This window comes from Papilio polytes, unplaced genomic scaffold (genome assembly GCF_000836215.1).
Source record: "Papilio polytes unplaced genomic scaffold, Ppol_1.0 DF823621.1, whole genome shotgun sequence".
In the NCBI taxonomy this organism is placed as follows: domain Eukaryota; kingdom Metazoa; phylum Arthropoda; class Insecta; order Lepidoptera; family Papilionidae; genus Papilio; species Papilio polytes.
The window spans coordinates 34,202-52,294 of NW_013525583.1; the positions used below are offsets into that span (position 1 = coordinate 34,202).

Genomic DNA, 18,093 nt, shown 5'->3' on the forward strand with positions numbered 1-18,093 from the left:
CAATGAAGATGATAATTGAACTTACAGAATCATGAGTGTTTTAAATTTTTGTCTGAGAAAAATTTTGAATTTAGTGATACAAGAGCTCGCCTGTCAGTAAATATTCCAACAACATTCATAATCAAATAAGTTATTGTTGAGTGAAGAATAACGCATCCAAAACTTTTGATGGACAAAGATTAAACATTCTGCCAAAGAGGTCGGATACTGATGACTGAGAAGCTTTAAAGGCAGTCCGAATCCCAATACAGCACATTATAACAGCCACCATTCTTTATTATCAATATTTGCCTTTTACGTTTTATTGAAGACGAGCTGTCGCCCGCAAACTTCGTTAGTGCGGATTTTTTTTTAAAGTCATCTATCACATTCCCACGTGCCTACCTTCTATCAGCAATCTTTCAGACAAAGTCCCATTAAAAATCGGACCACTCGTTACGCCATTTTGACAGCGCGGAATATAAAGTAGCCTGTAATATACCTATCGATGTCAGCTACCCTTCAGAGAAAGTCCCGTCAAAATCGGCAAAGCCGTTTCGGATATTACCCGGAACAAACGCGCGACAGACAGACAGACAAAAAAAATAACAGCAACGCAAATACATATTCTTCGCGAAATTTGCAATTTTTCTTTTGATATTACAAACAGACACCCCAATTTTATTACATGTATAGATTGAAGACATAGAAGACGCAAAGTATTATTATTTTTATCATAGCTTAGTATCATAGTTGAATACTGACCCGAATTTTCGTATCATAACCGCCACTTACAATTTGTCCGACGTAACAATTAATGAAGGAGTTTAAGCGTAGACATAATTATTTAAGACGTTTTTACATATTGCAATGTTTTATTATTCTAAGAAGCTTCGTGGTCATCAAATATAACAGTTAATTTAGAATCACGTCTCTAAGAAATAAAAGGATTATGTCTATCTAAAAACCTATAGCGTAATGGAGATAACAACGAATAGTGTGAAATAAGGTTTTACTAAGTGACTGCGGCTTTTAAAAGTGGCTTATGACCTGAATTTATCCATTTATTTTAAAGGGAACGCGTGATGCCATGTTAAGCCCGTGACAAGTCGCCATTTCGTTTATCCTACGTCCCGCCGCGCCACTTCGCCGCGGGCGGGACGCAGCACAGGGTGTAGGGATGGGTAGTTGACAGTTGTGGCAATTGATGAAACGTTAATTTGCTTTTTTCAACTCGTCGATTAACTATTTTGGCAACTTGTTAGTCATAGATTTTAATGAAAAACACGAAGCCTGGCTAAAAAAGAAACGTTTAAATATATTTTTGCTGTCATTTAGAATAGGATTATCAGTATACTAGTTAAGATGAAATTTGGAAAAATATGATACAAGAATAACACATTTAGTTTGTCAAAACTACAAATAACTTGAAGTGAATAACGGAAAATAAAACAGGTTTTTTGGCAATTGGTCAAATAAATTGGCAATAGTTTACAATAATCTTTCTAGTAATTAAATTGTATAATAGATTTAAAACCACAATTTAACCTAACTTGTGATAATCTGTAGTATGTACCTATAATGTTGGGCTTCACAGAATGTACCTAAATATGTAATAAAATTTCATGTTATGATTTTATCAAATAATAATTGTAATGGCATAACTTTTTAAAATGTTCACATTAAAATTAATTCTTATACTTCCACAGTAAAGAGGGCTGACACCTTTTTAATAAACTTTTGATCTGAACTGAATACAATATGAATTGAGTTTTATCTTTGTATGTTTGTCTTCTATTTAAACTTTTTTTTTAGCTTACAAAAGTTTAGAAGTATGTTTGGAGGAGATATTAGACAAATAAGTTAAAAAAAAACTTTTAAGTTCATGTTTCATTGCAATGTATGCCTACAATATGTTAGTAAAAGTAAATATTAACAATTTTTGAAAAAAGGTTTTAGCTTTCAAGTATTTTTCCTAACCTTACTTGATAGTATTTTTTCAAACATTTATTTTCTACAATTGCTGTTAACTCTCACTTTTTTTTGTAAAAAAATTCATTTATTTTCGTTCCAAATTTAAAAAGGATCAGGAATATAAAAACACTTGAAAAGTTTAATTTATAATTATTAATAAATAGCTTATTATGTATTCAATAGTAATTTACAAAAAACTAGTAATATTTAAGGTGTAGAAATATAAAAAACGTGAAATAGTGACATGAAGTCGCAACCTGCACGGTAACTAATGTCATTGTTTATTGTTTGTACACACGGCGCAGCCAATAACAAGCCCGTAATCCATTTCAAATTTCAAACTATCACAATAATTTAACTTCGATATTAGTACTTTCTAACCTAAAAATATCATAATTTCACAAATATTTGATGTTTCCTTTCTCAATTCAGTAAAAATTAAAGTTGCACAAACTTTTTTAAAGGTTACCCTTCATTTACTCACTATAGTTACCATTATTTACACCTCCTAGTAACGACAAACAAACGTAAATAATGAAAGTTTGCAACGTTTTTGAAGTTTTCTAGGAGATGCTTTTAATGCCTCATTATCACTACTCACCTCTGACGTGATATGATGCCATCCACTTGCGGAGTCACTAGAAAACGAACCACTTGTAATCAGAAGGCCACTATCTTCACTCAACGGTGGTGCTTCAGAGTTTGTTGAAAAGGAAGGCGGTGACTCCATCACCCCAAGAACAGTAATTTATAAAAATATTCTGACGAAAACATAAGTTATTCACTATATTATACAACTGTCTTAAAATAAGAAATTCACTAATATACCTATTGCAACATTCAGCACAAAATTTTCTGTCTCACTCGCCTATACTTATACATCCATGGTGTGCAACTCTTTGTTTTTTTTTCACAACTTTGTAGCAGTAGCAGCACTAGCACCAAGTTAACTAAGTTCAAGTCAATTGTATTTCAGAACAAGGCTTATAATTCATTTCTTATTCTGTAAAGAATTTAAAAATAGGTGTAATTGTACAGAAAACTCATATAGAGGAGTAAGCACTTTCGAAAATTAGAAACAGCAATATCGAAAACCTATTTTGTGACCGCTCCCCAAATGTTTTATATTGCAACATTCTACTTCTACATCAATACGTCAAAATATAATGTCATTGATGTCATTTATAGCCTACGGCGATGCTTGGGCAATGATACATTTCTGATCAGATTTAATTTCGTATAACCCAGGGACATTTCGCAGTTTAATCAGTTGAACAGTAGAATCTTTTCTACGTAATGAGCTTGGCCGTTTTTTAACCAACTTCCGTAAGGAGGTGAGTCTCAATTGATTGTATGATTTTTTTCTATATTGGCAACATTGTTTTGTTGTCCTCTGATTGGAGGATATCAACTCTCTGCATAGAATATAGACTTATATGCTCTTTGGATACCGATTTTCATGACATTACATTACATTATTGTTATCGATTACTTTGTATGTGCTCTAACGAATACTTTGCATTGAGTTCTTTACAGTGTTTTGTTGTTTCGTAGTAGTAATGGATTTAAGGTTATAGTTACCGAGACAGTACAAAGATGCCTATAAAAATGGCCGATACACAAATTACGAATATTGTCAATGACATACTGGTAAGTTCGATTTAGTTTTATATCTTACAATTTTCCATTCTTTAGAATGTAGTGTAGCTGCGACCCTGCCTCACTAGCGACGTTCATATTACTACCGTTTTCAAAACGGTGTTTCGTTTTTTGTTTTTGGAGAAGTAATATTAATACAGAGACACGGACCCCGGGGTGGAACAAAGTTATGTAGGGCTTACCCATCAAAACTCTTCGTGGCCATCTGGTAGAATGCACCGGTGCCTCTCCCATACTACCACCCACTAACTAGACTATTTGTATGAATACTACTTATTAATAAAAGAACATACCTACAGCTATTTACATATTTTACATTTTTCAGCGAGTGAACCCTGTGGAGGAAGCATTTAGTAGTTACCTTGTACACAAACCAGATCACGAACTTGAGAAAATAACAAAGTATCAAAAAAGATTATGTGCTATTATGTCAACTCTAAATGCAGAATTGCAGGAATCTGCTATTCGGAATTATATAACGCACACAGCTGTTCTGCCAAATCAATACAAAATGAAACTATTATTGACCATACTAGAGAATTTGGTCAATACTAACGTCCTGCAAGCACGGTATGAAATGTTACTTAAATCACTACTTCAACCCCTCATGTGTATTGACTGATAAGCTATAGCTTTAGTCATCAGAGGTACATTATTCACATTTATTAATTTGTAAACCTACTTAATTTGGACATTAATGTTTTCTTTGTATGACAATTTTATGGTGACCTGTTATCTAGACTAATGAATGATTTTAGACAGGTGTGGTGTCATACAATTTGTGATCTTCATTAGAGTGTTGTCATTTATTTACTTATTCATTAAATACATGAAATAATTATTTAATTTTTTGTTGATTGTATTTAAGTTATGTATAAGTTATCAGTTCACATTCTAAAAAAAACATTTTTGCAGTATGGTTTGTGACTGCATTTTAAGCAGTGATAAACTGCATTGGAAGAATACAGACTTCTGGATTCACAGTTTTCATTTCATCAGAAGAATAATTGGTGGTGTTGATTATAAAGGAGTAAGAGAAATTATGAAGGTAAGAATAGGTAGTAGAGAGGAATTTATTAATTCAGTCGATCATGGCAATACCATAAAATAAAAATACCACAGACTTCAAAAATCTTGCTTCTTACTAATATTATAAACAACAAAGTTTAGATCAATGATTTTTAGAGAAATTTGGCATAAACAAAGAGAATAGCTTGGAAGAACACATAGACTACTTTTGTTTTTTATTTTCATGCCGATAGAGTCACAGATGAAAGCTAGTTCTACATTTATGTATATTGAATTATGCTGTTTAATTTAAGATTACATGAAATATGTAATTTGTAGTTTGCACAGGGTATTTTCAATGAACAGTAGATCTTGGAATTAACCAAGTTGACTAACCCTGACCTAGAATATAGTACAACACATATTAGCCAGAATTTAATACACCTGTAATCACTAAATCAGAATGTTTACCACCTTTTTTTATAGACTTTAAAACAAAAATGCAATTAAAAAGCTAGGATTAATATTAGTAATAAAGTAATGAACCTCTACTGCTGAAAAAAAATCTTTTCTTTTCTGTACAAGAAGTATTAATAAATTTATCATATTTGGTTTGAATTGATGAAGCAATTTTGTTTTTAATTATGTTTTAAGGGCTGCCGTGAAAAAGCACTCACTTTACCATTGTACCTTAATTCAAGCAACATACCACAAGTAAAGGCATTGTGCAATGTTATTGAGTACATATTCGACCGGAATGCCTCACTGCTACCTGCATATTTCGTAGTAACAGAAATACAGAAAGACTATCCAGATAATAATCAATGGCCTCATTGGGTAACTATTTTTTAATGTTTAATTTTTATATTAAATTAGTTCCATATTTTATTGATATTTATGATCTTTAGCTTATTTGCAACTCACAAAAATGAAAAATTACAAACAGTTTTTTTTTTTTTTAACTCAATGCTGTAATAATTTAACTGTTCAATTTCTTTTGCAGCAATTGGCATCTCTTTTCACCAGTTTCATAGAGACATTTAGACCTTGCGCCCAAATGGTGTCAATAATTGGTCATTCAAGTATGCTGCCAGTGGTCGAGTTCTCAGGTTACGCTGACCATCTGATCAACCCATGGAGACTTGATCCAACAACATTGAAATTCACATTAAAAGGAAACTTGCCATATGATGATGATCTGATAAAGCCTCAAATAGCACTTTTGAGGCATGTTATTCAACAACCATACTCAAGAGACATGATGTGTTCGATGCTGGGCTTGCAAAAACAGCACAAACAGCGTTGCGTAGCGCTTGAAGATCAACTTGTTGAACTAATGATATCACCAATGGAAAAAAGTGAACAAGAAGATGAAGATGATGAAATGTCTTCTACACATTGGTGTTGGTTACATCTGTCTTCCCAAGTCATATATTTAATATTGATTGGGTTCGCTTCCTTCTCCAACATTGTTATGGGTTTGCATAACAAATTAGCCGGACACAATTTAAAGAAAGGACGAGACCATTTGATGTGGGTTCTTTTGCAGTTTATATCGGGAAGCATTCAAAGACACCCCTTGTCTGATTTCCTACCGATTATAAAATTGCATGAGCTGTTATATCCTGAAAAGGAACCTCTGCCTGTTCCGGATTGGACAAAAGCGCACAGCACACATCAGATGGCTGTTGTATGTATCTGGATGCATTTGATTAAGAAAGCCGAAACTGAACATAAAACTATGTCTATGCCACAAAATTTGAAAGTGCAGTATGAGTAAGTATTTAATATTCTTAAATACAAAGAATTTGTCTATATTGTTGATATTATAACAAATGTAATATTTTGAATGTGTAATACACCATCATACAATTAAGTCAAATGCAAAAGTTTGGACCAATGGAATGTAGTTTGGAAGTTACTATACATTTCCAAAACGCCTAAAGAATCTTAATGAAATTTTAAACATGGAGCATTACTATTTGTTTAATTCATGATAAATTCATTAGTCTTAGTACAGATATATTTTTGATATTCCATTTATTGAAACATCTTAAGTTACTGTTGGATAATATAAGTACAATTTTCTCCCGCTTACAGATTTCTCCAACATCTCATGTCATCAAATAACACACCAACTTTAATGGGTGGTGATTATCGCATACCTTTATTATGCAATGCATATTCAACAAAGCAAGAATGCTATACAAGACCGATGGGAATTATTATCGAGACATTATTTGGTGCTCAGAAAGCGTTACCAAGTGGTAGTACTAGTACACCATTGCCAACAGTTCCTCTATCCATGTGCATATTGGATAGTTTGACGTTGCATTGCAAAATGTCTGTGATACATTCTATAGTTACTCATGTTGCAAAATTGGCTCAGAACAAAACAAACCTGCCCAGCAGTAATATGATGGCCCCCGCATTAGTTGAAACATACAGTCGATTGCTGGTTTACACAGAGATTGAATCCTTAGGTATTAAAGGGTTTATAAGTAAGTATATTTTATTAGATAACTTAATAATCTTCAAAGTATCCATCTTACTAAAAAATAGAGTCTACATTAATTTTATGTTAACAAAGATGTTTCAAATGATTTTGCAGATATTGCATTGTTTAATTGGACATTTTATATAGATTAGATATAGTTATTTGACTCAAAGAGTACTAAAAGTGGTTTATTAGTTTAAAAATTATAACCATTATTCTATTCACCCCTACTGAAGAGCTTACCCTTGGAGCTTGAACTTACCCAAGTTTGTTGTTGTTAGGCGATAGTCGACCATGCTTTGCTGTGTGTAGGCTTTACATATCTTTGAGCTTAAGAACTACTTTTCGCCCGCGACTCTATCTGCGTAGTATTAAAAAAAGCAAAAGTGAGTAGTCCATGTGTTCTTCCAGACGATCCTCTACATCTATACATAATTTAGTTGAAATCTGTTTAGCCATTTAGGCTACAAACTCTATCAAACATCCATCCATTTATCTTAACTTTCGCATTTGTAATATTAGTATGATGGTACAATCAAATATGAGGGATTTGTATGTATGTATTTATATTTTTAATAAATAATTGTATTTACTGTTTTCCTTATGTCCACAGATCAGCTGTTACCAAATGTTTTCAAGTCCCATGCGTGGGGCATCCTACATAACTTGTTGGATATGTTTTCATATCGGATCCATCACATACAACCACATTACAGAGTTACTTTGCTTTCGCATTTACATTCCTTGGCTGCCTGTCCTCAAGCAAATCAAACACAATTGCAACTTTGGTATGTATACAAAACATTGAATAAATGGATAGGCTATAAACCATGGTATTTTATGCAATTTTAGCTGACTGCTGCAAAATGAAGGTGGTCAAGACTTGAACTAATAATAGACATATGTTGAAGTGTCTATACTACTTATGTATTATTAAGTTTTAATTATAATTGGCTACTGATACTAGTACAATATTTTGACTTCAAAACTACTTACTATACTTAACAATAATTATGCAAAACAATGCAGCAAGATGTTGCCACTATACTTGTCAAAAATGCAAATATGCCTTGACTGGTATAAGAAAATTCAATACAACAACCATATACCATTAGGTTTTCATGTATTCTTCGTACACCAGAAATGAGGGCGATAAAGTGTTTAGTTGTTATCGCTGGAATGTTGGTAGAAATGCACTTACCAATAGAATTTCGTATGAATTTAATTTTTTTTCATTCCTTCAGCATTGCTTGGGAAATTAAATGCAATTTAAAAAACTGCTTAAACTACTTATGTTTATTTTTGATTTTATTTATTTTATGTTTGCCCATTGTTTTTATTTCTATGAAAGTTGTGTTGCTTATAAGTTATTTATGTTTAAAATTTTAACTAATATTCAACCACTGTATGTCTATATTAACATGTTTTGTTGGCAACCCTAGACTGATAAAAAAAGTAACTCAATTAATATTTCATCAGCTTCGAAAGTACGGCGCTGCGTCTGATAACGAGTTTGGGAAGTTCCGGAGTCCAGTTGCAAATGTCTCGGGTTGTGTCCGAGCCTAAGTCCCTTGTATCTGCGGACAGTGAGGAACTCAACAGAGTGCTTGTGCTCACAATAGCTAGAGGCATTCATATGACAGGAACTGGTATGTATTATATTTACTAGTTTACGTCCGCGACTCCGCGTGAATTAAAGAAAAAACTGCTCAACATCTATGCCAAATCTCATCGAGATCTATTCAGCTTTAGACTGCGAAATTGTAACAAATGTTGCAGTAAGAAAGTAACAAGTTTGATAGTCAGCATTCTCATAAACTTATATGGGTTGGTGACCATTATTGTGGTAATTTTATTACAGTCACCTTGGCTATAGAAAATAGATTAAAAAGTAACACAACAATGTCAAAAAAGTTACAGTTTTTAACTTTTTTGACATTAATACACCCTAATGACTTGTCTTGTTGCAATGTTGTGTTTTGTATATTAGTTATTTATGCCTTAACAGCCAGAAAAGTTTATCCCACTATAGGACATTTATAATCACCTTACGATATAATAGTCTACTTAACTACGGAAGAATGGTTCTGCTGTCACAGTTCCATAGTTTAAAAAGTGGATAGGAAATAAATGTTTCCGACTATACAGCGGGTACAATGAAGTATATAGTTAGCTTTTGCCTGCAACTCTTAAAAAAACAAAAGTGAATAGGTTATATATTCTTCCAGATTATCCTCTAAGTCTATGCCAAGTTTCATCTAAATCCCTTCAACTCTTAACTAACATTCATCTATCTAAACTTTCGCATTTATACTATTAGTAAGGTTAAATATTTTTATAGTGATTGTAATATATTACAGGAAGTGATAGTGCCGCTGTAAAAGAGTTACTATCTACTATAATGACAAATACTCCGCATAATTGGTCGCAGCATACATTGCAGTGCTTCCCGCCTGTACTTGTTGATTTCTTCTCTCAGGTAAGCATTCATAAATATAATTCATACTGGCTTTTGTCCGCGACTTCGTGCATGCAACATTAAGATAAAAAAGTAGCCTATAAAATGCCCGTCTGTGTCAGCTTTCCTCTAGTGAAAGTCTGGTCGAAATCGGAGACACACCAATTTTATTATATGTTTAAATGTCATTTTTAACACTTTGCTTACAGCAGAAATGCATAAGTTAAATTCCATTTTTTACGGTATTCTATTTTTTAAATTGTTTCATAAAATTGTCAAATAAAGTAAAAGGTAATTATATAATGTGAAAAACAGTATTACAAGTTTTTATTTATACAGTGAAGTGTTTTGTTATATTTTTTTGTGTTGTATTTTTATTTACAGAATCCAGCAACGAAAGAAAACAAACAATTGTTAAAGAAATTCGTTGAAGAAGAATACAGGAAGTGGTCGTCTATGGCCAACGACAATGATATTGTTACACATTTCTCTGTACCGGGAGCACCACTCTTCTTATGTCTACTATGGAAGATTATCTTCGAAACCAACAGAATCAACCCTATTGCTTTCAAGTAAGAATTTGAATACTGAGGGCCAGTCCCACCAAGTTGTAACGTTGTGTTGTTGTCTGATAACAATCCAACATGTAAAATATAGGATTTTGTTCCATTATCTGACAGTGACGTCATTTTTAACTTATCTGAGCCCCTATCTAGGGACAGGCTCTAAATTAGACTTGTTAACACTTTTATTATAGATTTACATTGTGATTAAACTTTCCTATGTAGATATTTTAGACTATTCGAAATGTCAGTAGACAATTGTAATCTTTTTTTTTTTTTCATTCATTTTTACATGGGCTTTGTCGCTAACTGTAATCTTAGTAGACTAGTAAATCAGTTCTGAACTTATACAATCAGATCATATAGACTTGAACTATTGAATCATAACTCAATTAAATTAGCACCTCACGGCCACCATGTAAAACTATGGGTTAACAGTCAGTCATGCAAATCAGGTCAATTTGTACAATCAGGGAAATCAATAGTGTTCCACATAAATAAAAATTGTCTTGTATCTTGCAACGAACAAACTCCGCCTCTTAAAATGTAGCACTCAGTTCGAACGACGGAATAATAAAAAAAACAAGCAGCTGTGTACTAACCTAATTTCGTACAGAAATATTAACGTCTAAAGGAATGTGACTTAATGTGGACCACCATCATATTCTCTGACAGTACCTATATGTAGATATAAATTGAGCAAATCTATGTTCACACAAGTGTAAAGCGATCACTGGTTTTAGTTGATTTTACTTGTTAAGTTGATTTTTGATAATCTGATTAGGATTCTGGAGCGTATCGGCGCTCGGGCGTTGTCAGCACATGTGCGCAAATTCTGTGACTATTTGATGTACGAGGTGACGAACCCCGCGGGCGGGCCGCATATCAACAAGTGCGTGGATGCCATCAATGATATTGTTTGGAAATACAATATTGTCACTATCGATAGATTGGTGCTCTGCCTTGTGAGTATTCCTATACTTCTATACTAATGTTATGAGGCGTAAACACAATACTTAGTTATTTATGTCATAAATCACAGTATATTTTTGAGTAATCCTTTCTTTGTTAAATAGCCCTATGTAAGACACGATTTAGGCTATATATTTTCTCGCTGTAACTTAAGGGGGTAAATAATTTGGTAAAACCTGTAACAGGGGACAAAAAAAATAAAGCTACTGCAAAGACGCAAAGTTGCATTTGTTATTTTCATAAACAATTCTCAGCTAACATCAAGGGCCTTTCTTGTCATTGAAGCATTGAATTTTGAAATTTGCAAGTAAAAGTTTTACATAATGTAAACAATAGAATACAATTTATGTAATGTATGCGAACGAAGCCGCATAATTTTTGACCTGAAATTGTGTTTAATAAATTTTAAACTATGGCATTCGTATTAAAAATAAGTGTTATTAAGCCTAATTAAGAATATGAAAATCTTGTCCCAAAGGCTCTTAAATTACTTTGTAATGCACAAAGAATTATTTCTATGTTTTAACGCAATATGCGAGGGGTTATTCATGGTTAGATTTCCCAATTTTGTATGATTTTTTATTGGTTACTTAGAATTTAAAGTTTGTGTTACTTATGTTTCCAGGTGTTGCGTCCTAACTTAGACGGCAATGAGAGTCAAGTGTGTCTGTACATTATCCAATTATTGCTGCTTAAAGGCTCGGAATTAAGGAACCGAGCTCAAGACTTTGTGAAAGAAAACTCCCCGGAACATTGGAAGCAAAATAATTGGTTAGTCTTATTAACATAAATGCGAAAGTTTAGATGGATGGATGTTTGTTAGAGCTTGTAACCCAAAATACTAACGGATTACGATGAAATTTAGCGTAAATGCCGTGGATAGTCTGAAAGAACACATAGTCTACTTTTTTAATTTCATGCGAATGCAGTCGCGGGCGATAGTTAGTATCTTTTTATTCCATGCATGCAATACTCTTAATATGTTTTCAGGTACGAGAAACATTTAGCCTTCCATAGGAAGTATCCAGAGAAGTTTGGTCCGGAGGAAGCCAGTGGTACATACGGTGGTACTATCCCAGTTTACTTGAGCAATGTTTGTTTGCGTATGCTTCCAGTACTGGACGTGGTCGTCCACCGCCACCTTGAGATACCACAAGTCAGCAAGAACCTAGAACAACTCCTCGAACACATTGGATACCTCTACAAGTTCCATGGTAACTTATACTTTTATATTTGTTTTCTGATTTCAATTCAGTGTTTTAGTTAAAATTTAACTAATCCATACATACATATAATAAAATAGGTGTGTCTGCATTTAATATTAATAGAAAAAACTCCAGATTTCGGGAAGTATTTGCGTTGCTGATAACGAAAATCGGATTTAAAGATTTTTGTCTGACTGTCTGATGATTTTTTTTTTAAATCCGCGCTAACAAATTTTGCGGGCGACAGCGCGTCTTTACTAATATTATAAAGAGGAAAGATTTGTCTTTTTGTATGTATTGGAATAACTCAAAAACTATTGAGCCGATTTTAAAAATTCTTTCACCATTAGAAAGGTAATTTATCCTTGAATAACATGATTATATTTTTTAATTTGACGCGGGCGAAGTCACGGGCAACAGTTTGTTTAAAAATAAACATTTATTTCCAGATCGTCCAATAACATTTCTTTACAATACACTGCATTATTACGAATCAAAGTTACGGGATAAGCCGTTGTTGAAACGCAAGTTGGTTAGCGCAGTGATCGGCTCGTTGAAGGACGTGCGGCCAGCTGGCTGGGCTACTACGGAAACCCTGCAATTCTACCTCACCAGCTCTGAACTCGAGGTCACAAACTGGGCACCAGATTTAAATTATTATATCAACCTTGTCAATAGAATGGTTGACAGTATCCTTTTATTATAAGTATATAATAAAATATAAACATAAACCAGAAAGTGTTAAGATTGAATGTGGATGGCTACAAAGGAAGAGAAGACCGAAGAAAGTATGGATGGATTGTGTGAAAGAGGATATACTTAAGAAAGGAGTGGATTCAGATATGACGGCTGATAGAGATGTATGGAGCAGCACATACTGTGCCGACGCTCCGTAAGGGATAAGGGCAAGTGGATGATGATCCTTTTCTTATTAATGTAACTAATATAAATGCAAAAATATAGATGGATGGATGTTTGTTAGAGTTTGTAGTCTAAACAGCTGAACGGATTTTGATAAAATTTGGTATAGATGTAGAAGATAGTCTGGGAAAACACACAGGCTACTCACTTTTGTTTTTTTTTTTTCAATACCACGCAGACGGAGTCGCGGGGGAAAGCTAGTGTAAAATAAATTTGAAACATAAATAATAAGGCCAAAAACTGTAAACGACTAGTACGTTATTTCTTTTTTTCTTTCTATTACAATTTTGGCCAAGGACCTACAGTATTCAACAAATTTGTGTTTCGTATTTTTATTTATTATTATTTTTTTTTATTTTGTACACTAATACTTTCTTTTAATTTTATTTAAGTAAACACAGTGTTTCGCTTTCAATGAAAATCAAATGAAATATGTACATGTATGTATGTAATACCGTGTAGTGTCGCGGGCGACAACTAGTTTGTGATAATCCTTAACAGCAATCCAGCGATGACGGGCGAATCTCCCTTCCCGAACACAGATTGGCGATTCAATGAATACCCGAATCCTTCAGCTCATGCATTATATGTCACTTGCGTAGAGTTAATGTCTCTACCCTTCCCACCGAATGTGGTAGGGAACAATCTACTGGAAGTTATCACTAAAGGGTTCGAAGTAATTCCCACAATGAAAGCACAATTGTGGGTAAACGCTGTAGGACTTATAATGGCGGCGTTACCTGACCCGTACTGGAATGTGATACATGACAGGATATTGGAACTTATGACGAGCACTGAAATGCTAGAATGGCCGTACTCAGAGACACCGTTTCAAATGTTTAATCCGAAGACAACTAATGAACTGATGTTGGAAAACAAATATAGTCTAACACTTGCTTTGGGACATGCGATATGGTACCATGCGGGCACAGGACAGATTGTTCAGTTTCCTGTGTAAGTTTTTTTTATTTTTTTCTTTAAGCCCTATTAAATTTTATTCTGCAATCATCTTACTTATAATATTATAAATGCGAAAGTTTAGATGGATGGATGTTTGTTAGAGTTTGTCGCCTAAACGGATGAACGGATCTCGATGAAATTTGCCATAGACGTAGAGGATAGTCTGGAAGAACACATAGGGTACACAATTTTTTTTAATTCCACACGGACAGAGTCGTGGGCGAAAGCTATTTTTTTTTAAATGTCTAATTACAGTTGTTAATTACATTAGCATTATTCTTAGTTTTTTGGTTAATTAATTTTTTAACTCAAACAAGATTATTATGTCACGTCTGACCCTCCAAGTACTCCAAGTACTCCCTTCTATGTAAGAGATAAGAGCAAGTGGATGAAGATAAATATACTTTATATCAAACTTATTAATTGGTTAAGTTAAGTTATGATTTGTAATGTTTACCATTTCAGCTTCGTGAAGGAGAAATTGTCGCCCGAGATTCGTACAGAAACACAATTGTTGTTCCTCTGTCATATGGTGGGACCGTTCTTACAGCGTTTCAACTCTGATATATCCCGTGTTGTTATGGATATTACTTTGACGTTGTATGAATTACTCGCACATATCGATAAATTGCAACCACATTTACAATACGTCGACCCCATATGTGACGTACTGTATCCTTTTTAAAGTTTGGATAGATGTACGACTGTACATGTATGTATGTATGTATTGTTAGGAACAAAATTAGTACCGTGCTATAGAATTGGCGCAACTCTATATTATCGGCATAAACGTCACGTCCCTAGCTGACAGCTGTCAATGTCACTACAAGTATGGATAGATTTGGCGCGCATCCTAAGTCTTGACGAGAAGTATTGCTCTGAGTTAAAGCGACAGTATCAATTAAATAAGTTGTCTAAAAGTATGTATGACTGACTGGCGATGTACGACTTAGGGTCCTTCAAGAAGCGAGCCTACAAAATCCTCAAAGGCCGGCAACGCATCTGTAGTTCTTCTGGTGTTGCGGATGTCTGGGCGTCGTTGACCACCTTGGTGTTCCCGTCGCTCGTTTGCCTCCTTCTCATATAAAAAAAAATGTTTGTTAGTTTGTAGCCTAAACTGCTAAACGGATTTTCATTAAATTTGCTATAGAGGGTAGTCTAGAACACATGACTATTTCTTTTTAAATTCCACGTGGGCGGAGTCGCCGGCAAAAGTCTGGTTACTATTTTTTTAAATATAGATTTGATTGTTTTTTATGTAAGATTTTAATAATTGTAAGTAAAAGTAAAAAGTCTGGCCTCTCCTAAAAAAAGATGGCCACCCATAAAGAATGTCAAAAAAAAACTTGCAGTATTTGTCTGCGAATGGTCGAAATATATACAAAATCATGTGCTATGTATAGACTTTTAAGAAATATGTAGACTAAATATAGGGAACAACATTTTTTACCAGTACTTTCTCTGTATGGTACAATCTTAAATTTATGAGAGTAAAATGTTTCAAGTGAAGTGTCTATTATGCTTCCTCTATATATATTTTTAATCTCTATTTTTGTAAAAAAAATTCGTCAAACGATTTTCTTTAACCGTTACACAGATATCATATAAAATATATGTTCGTTGGTGATACGATGAAGAATGAAGTTGAGAACGTGATAAGAAAATTACGCCCTTCGTTGCAGATGCGACTTCGATTTATAACACATTTGAATGTAGATCAAATAAACAATACATAAGACTTTTACATAATACAGCTGTTATACAGGATGATTCCGGACGGAACAACGGTTTTTTGCAGTTCGAGGACCTTAAAATCTATCATTTTAGCGTTTAAATGTTACCAGATTGTCCATAATATTAAAGTTTTTTTTTTTGTATAAAAAAATCGGAAAAATCAGTTTTTGTGTAAGTCGTCCCTAAAAAGAAGTTATGGTAGGAAAGCCCACTTATTAGGTGTGTTCAAGAAAAAAATGACCACTGTGAACACAACATTTTGGACGTACGGGCAAACTTTAGTCAGATTGGATTTTTACGATATTTTTTACAAAAAATTAATTCATTTTCAAATTCTATAAAATTGGGCAACATACTTGAAAATCACCCTGTATATCAAATGTATTTATTAGCAAATTATTGTTTAGTGTCAAACAGAATGAACTTTTGTCATCATTGTCGTTGCAAAGACATTTAAGAAATAGACTAGGCAGTTAACAATTTTTTTTATTTGGTAATTTCTCAGAGAGGTAATACATCTGTTGTCAAGTTTAGTTCGTTATTATATTTTGTATTAACATCTTTTTTAAAAAAATAATCTAAACAGTGTAGTATTTAATGACCCCTATTGGCAATTAATTTAAAAACAATTATATTGCCATGTGGTTTCGTTGTTAACAGATAGTATTATTGAGATTATGTGACATTTTTGGAATCACTTTGTTTATTTGTTATATATGTTATAAATGCGAAAGTTCAATGGATGGATAGATACTAAACGGTTGAACGGATCTCGATATTTTGCGCTTAATCTGGAAGGAAATTGGCTACTTACTTTTTTATTTCAAGACGGAGGTGCCGGGGGAAAGCTTGTACAGGATGTAATGGAAACAATGTATTACATTTTGCGACGTTGTAATTGAAAAAATTTGGATGATTTTTGTATTGTTATATTATTTTTTAAAAGAACATAAAACTGATGACCCTATGAACTTTGTGAAAACTCACTATATTGTATAACGTGAATATTATAAAATATAAAATGAAAACATTTATATTTTCATAAGTTACTGGCTTTTGCCCGCAATTCCTTCTGCGTGAAACTTAAAAATGTTTATAAAGAAATGAAAAAATGTCGCCTGTGTCACTCACAGATAAATTACCTTTCTAACGATGAAAGAATTTTTTAAATCGGCCCATTAGTTTTTGAGCCTAGTCATTACAATCAAAGTTTTCCTCTTTATAATATTAGTATATATGAATTTCATAAGACTAATCTCAATAAAGTAGAAGTGATTATTTATTTTGAATAGTGTTTGTCAATTTTTAAAATACTTCACTTCTAGGAAAAATATCTTTGACAAACTTTTAGAGTATGAATTTCATAAATTCTTACATAACATATTATTAGTATTAGGAATCTGCTTACAAAATTACAAATCTCTAGACCTAGTAGTTTTATTTTTATCGTTGAATCAATGTACTTGCCGTACTTAATAGACAGGAATCGTAGTGACGAAACAGCGAACAATTATGAATAAAATTTATCGAAATTATAACATTATAACAAATAATGAGAGTAAATTAATGTTTATCACTACTACAGCCGTACGTAATCGAATTGAATTTCGCTATTATTCCTGTCATAGCTAAATTCTCTACACTATAATCAATACTAGAATTGTCCTTTAAATTAGTTAAGAAAATAATAATTTTAGTTGAGTTCGATAATTATTTAAACCGAATGCCGATAGTTCAAAATTGTTCGCTACGCGGGTTTGTTTCGTCACTACGATAATTGTCTATTAGGTATGGCATTTGCATTCGAGAAATTGAATTCGATACTTCATATGCGTCATTTTTCAAACTAATCTATTTTATTTAGACACACTATGATCTATCTTATTTAAAAACACTATAGATATAATTGTAACCTTTTAAGTATCTCAAATAAATAAATATATCCTTATAGCGTTTTATTTTTAAAATTTGTCGTATGTCCCTGCTATAGATAATACAATACTATTAAAACAAAACTGTCAGAACTAATTGTGTGTAGAAGGCTTTACAACAAATCTTACTTCATAAAAATAATATAAATGAGAATGTTTGGATGAATGTTTGTTAATGTGTATGTCCAACAGTTAAACAGATCATTATGAAATCTTACTAATATGATAAATG

At 33.0% G+C, this 18,093-nt stretch overlaps 1 protein-coding gene across 1 annotated transcript; it reads left to right on the top strand.

Annotated features, from left to right (window-relative positions):
* The first annotated feature begins 3,394 nt into the window (after positions 1-3,394).
* LOC106104488 (mediator of RNA polymerase II transcription subunit 23) lies at positions 3,395-17,086 on the top strand. The gene is made up of 17 exons (XM_013284553.1): positions 3,395-3,603; positions 3,938-4,182; positions 4,528-4,660; positions 5,275-5,457; positions 5,624-6,396; positions 6,721-7,121; positions 7,731-7,905; positions 8,597-8,766; positions 9,478-9,596; positions 9,960-10,147; positions 10,923-11,103; positions 11,736-11,881; positions 12,101-12,324; positions 12,765-13,004; positions 13,746-14,190; positions 14,662-14,868; positions 15,794-17,086. The coding sequence occupies exons 1-17, from the start codon at positions 3,550-3,552 to the stop codon at positions 15,930-15,932; spliced, it is 4,023 nt and encodes a 1,340-aa protein (XP_013140007.1). The 5' UTR covers positions 3,395-3,549; the 3' UTR covers positions 15,933-17,086.
* Positions 17,087-18,093: the final 1,007 nt, after the last annotated feature.

Bases quoted from the DNA above. Each gene is read 5' to 3' on its own strand.
- LOC106104488 (XM_013284553.1), top strand. From the start codon at position 3,550: ATGCCTATAAAAATGGCCGATACACAAATTACGAATATTGTCAATGAC. The intron at 6,397-6,720 runs GTAAGTATTTAA...TCCCGCTTACAG, and splicing joins AATTTGAAAGTGCAGTATGA to ATTTCTCCAACATCTCATGT. The intron at 7,122-7,730 runs GTAAGTATATTT...TTATGTCCACAG, and splicing joins AGGTATTAAAGGGTTTATAA to ATCAGCTGTTACCAAATGTT.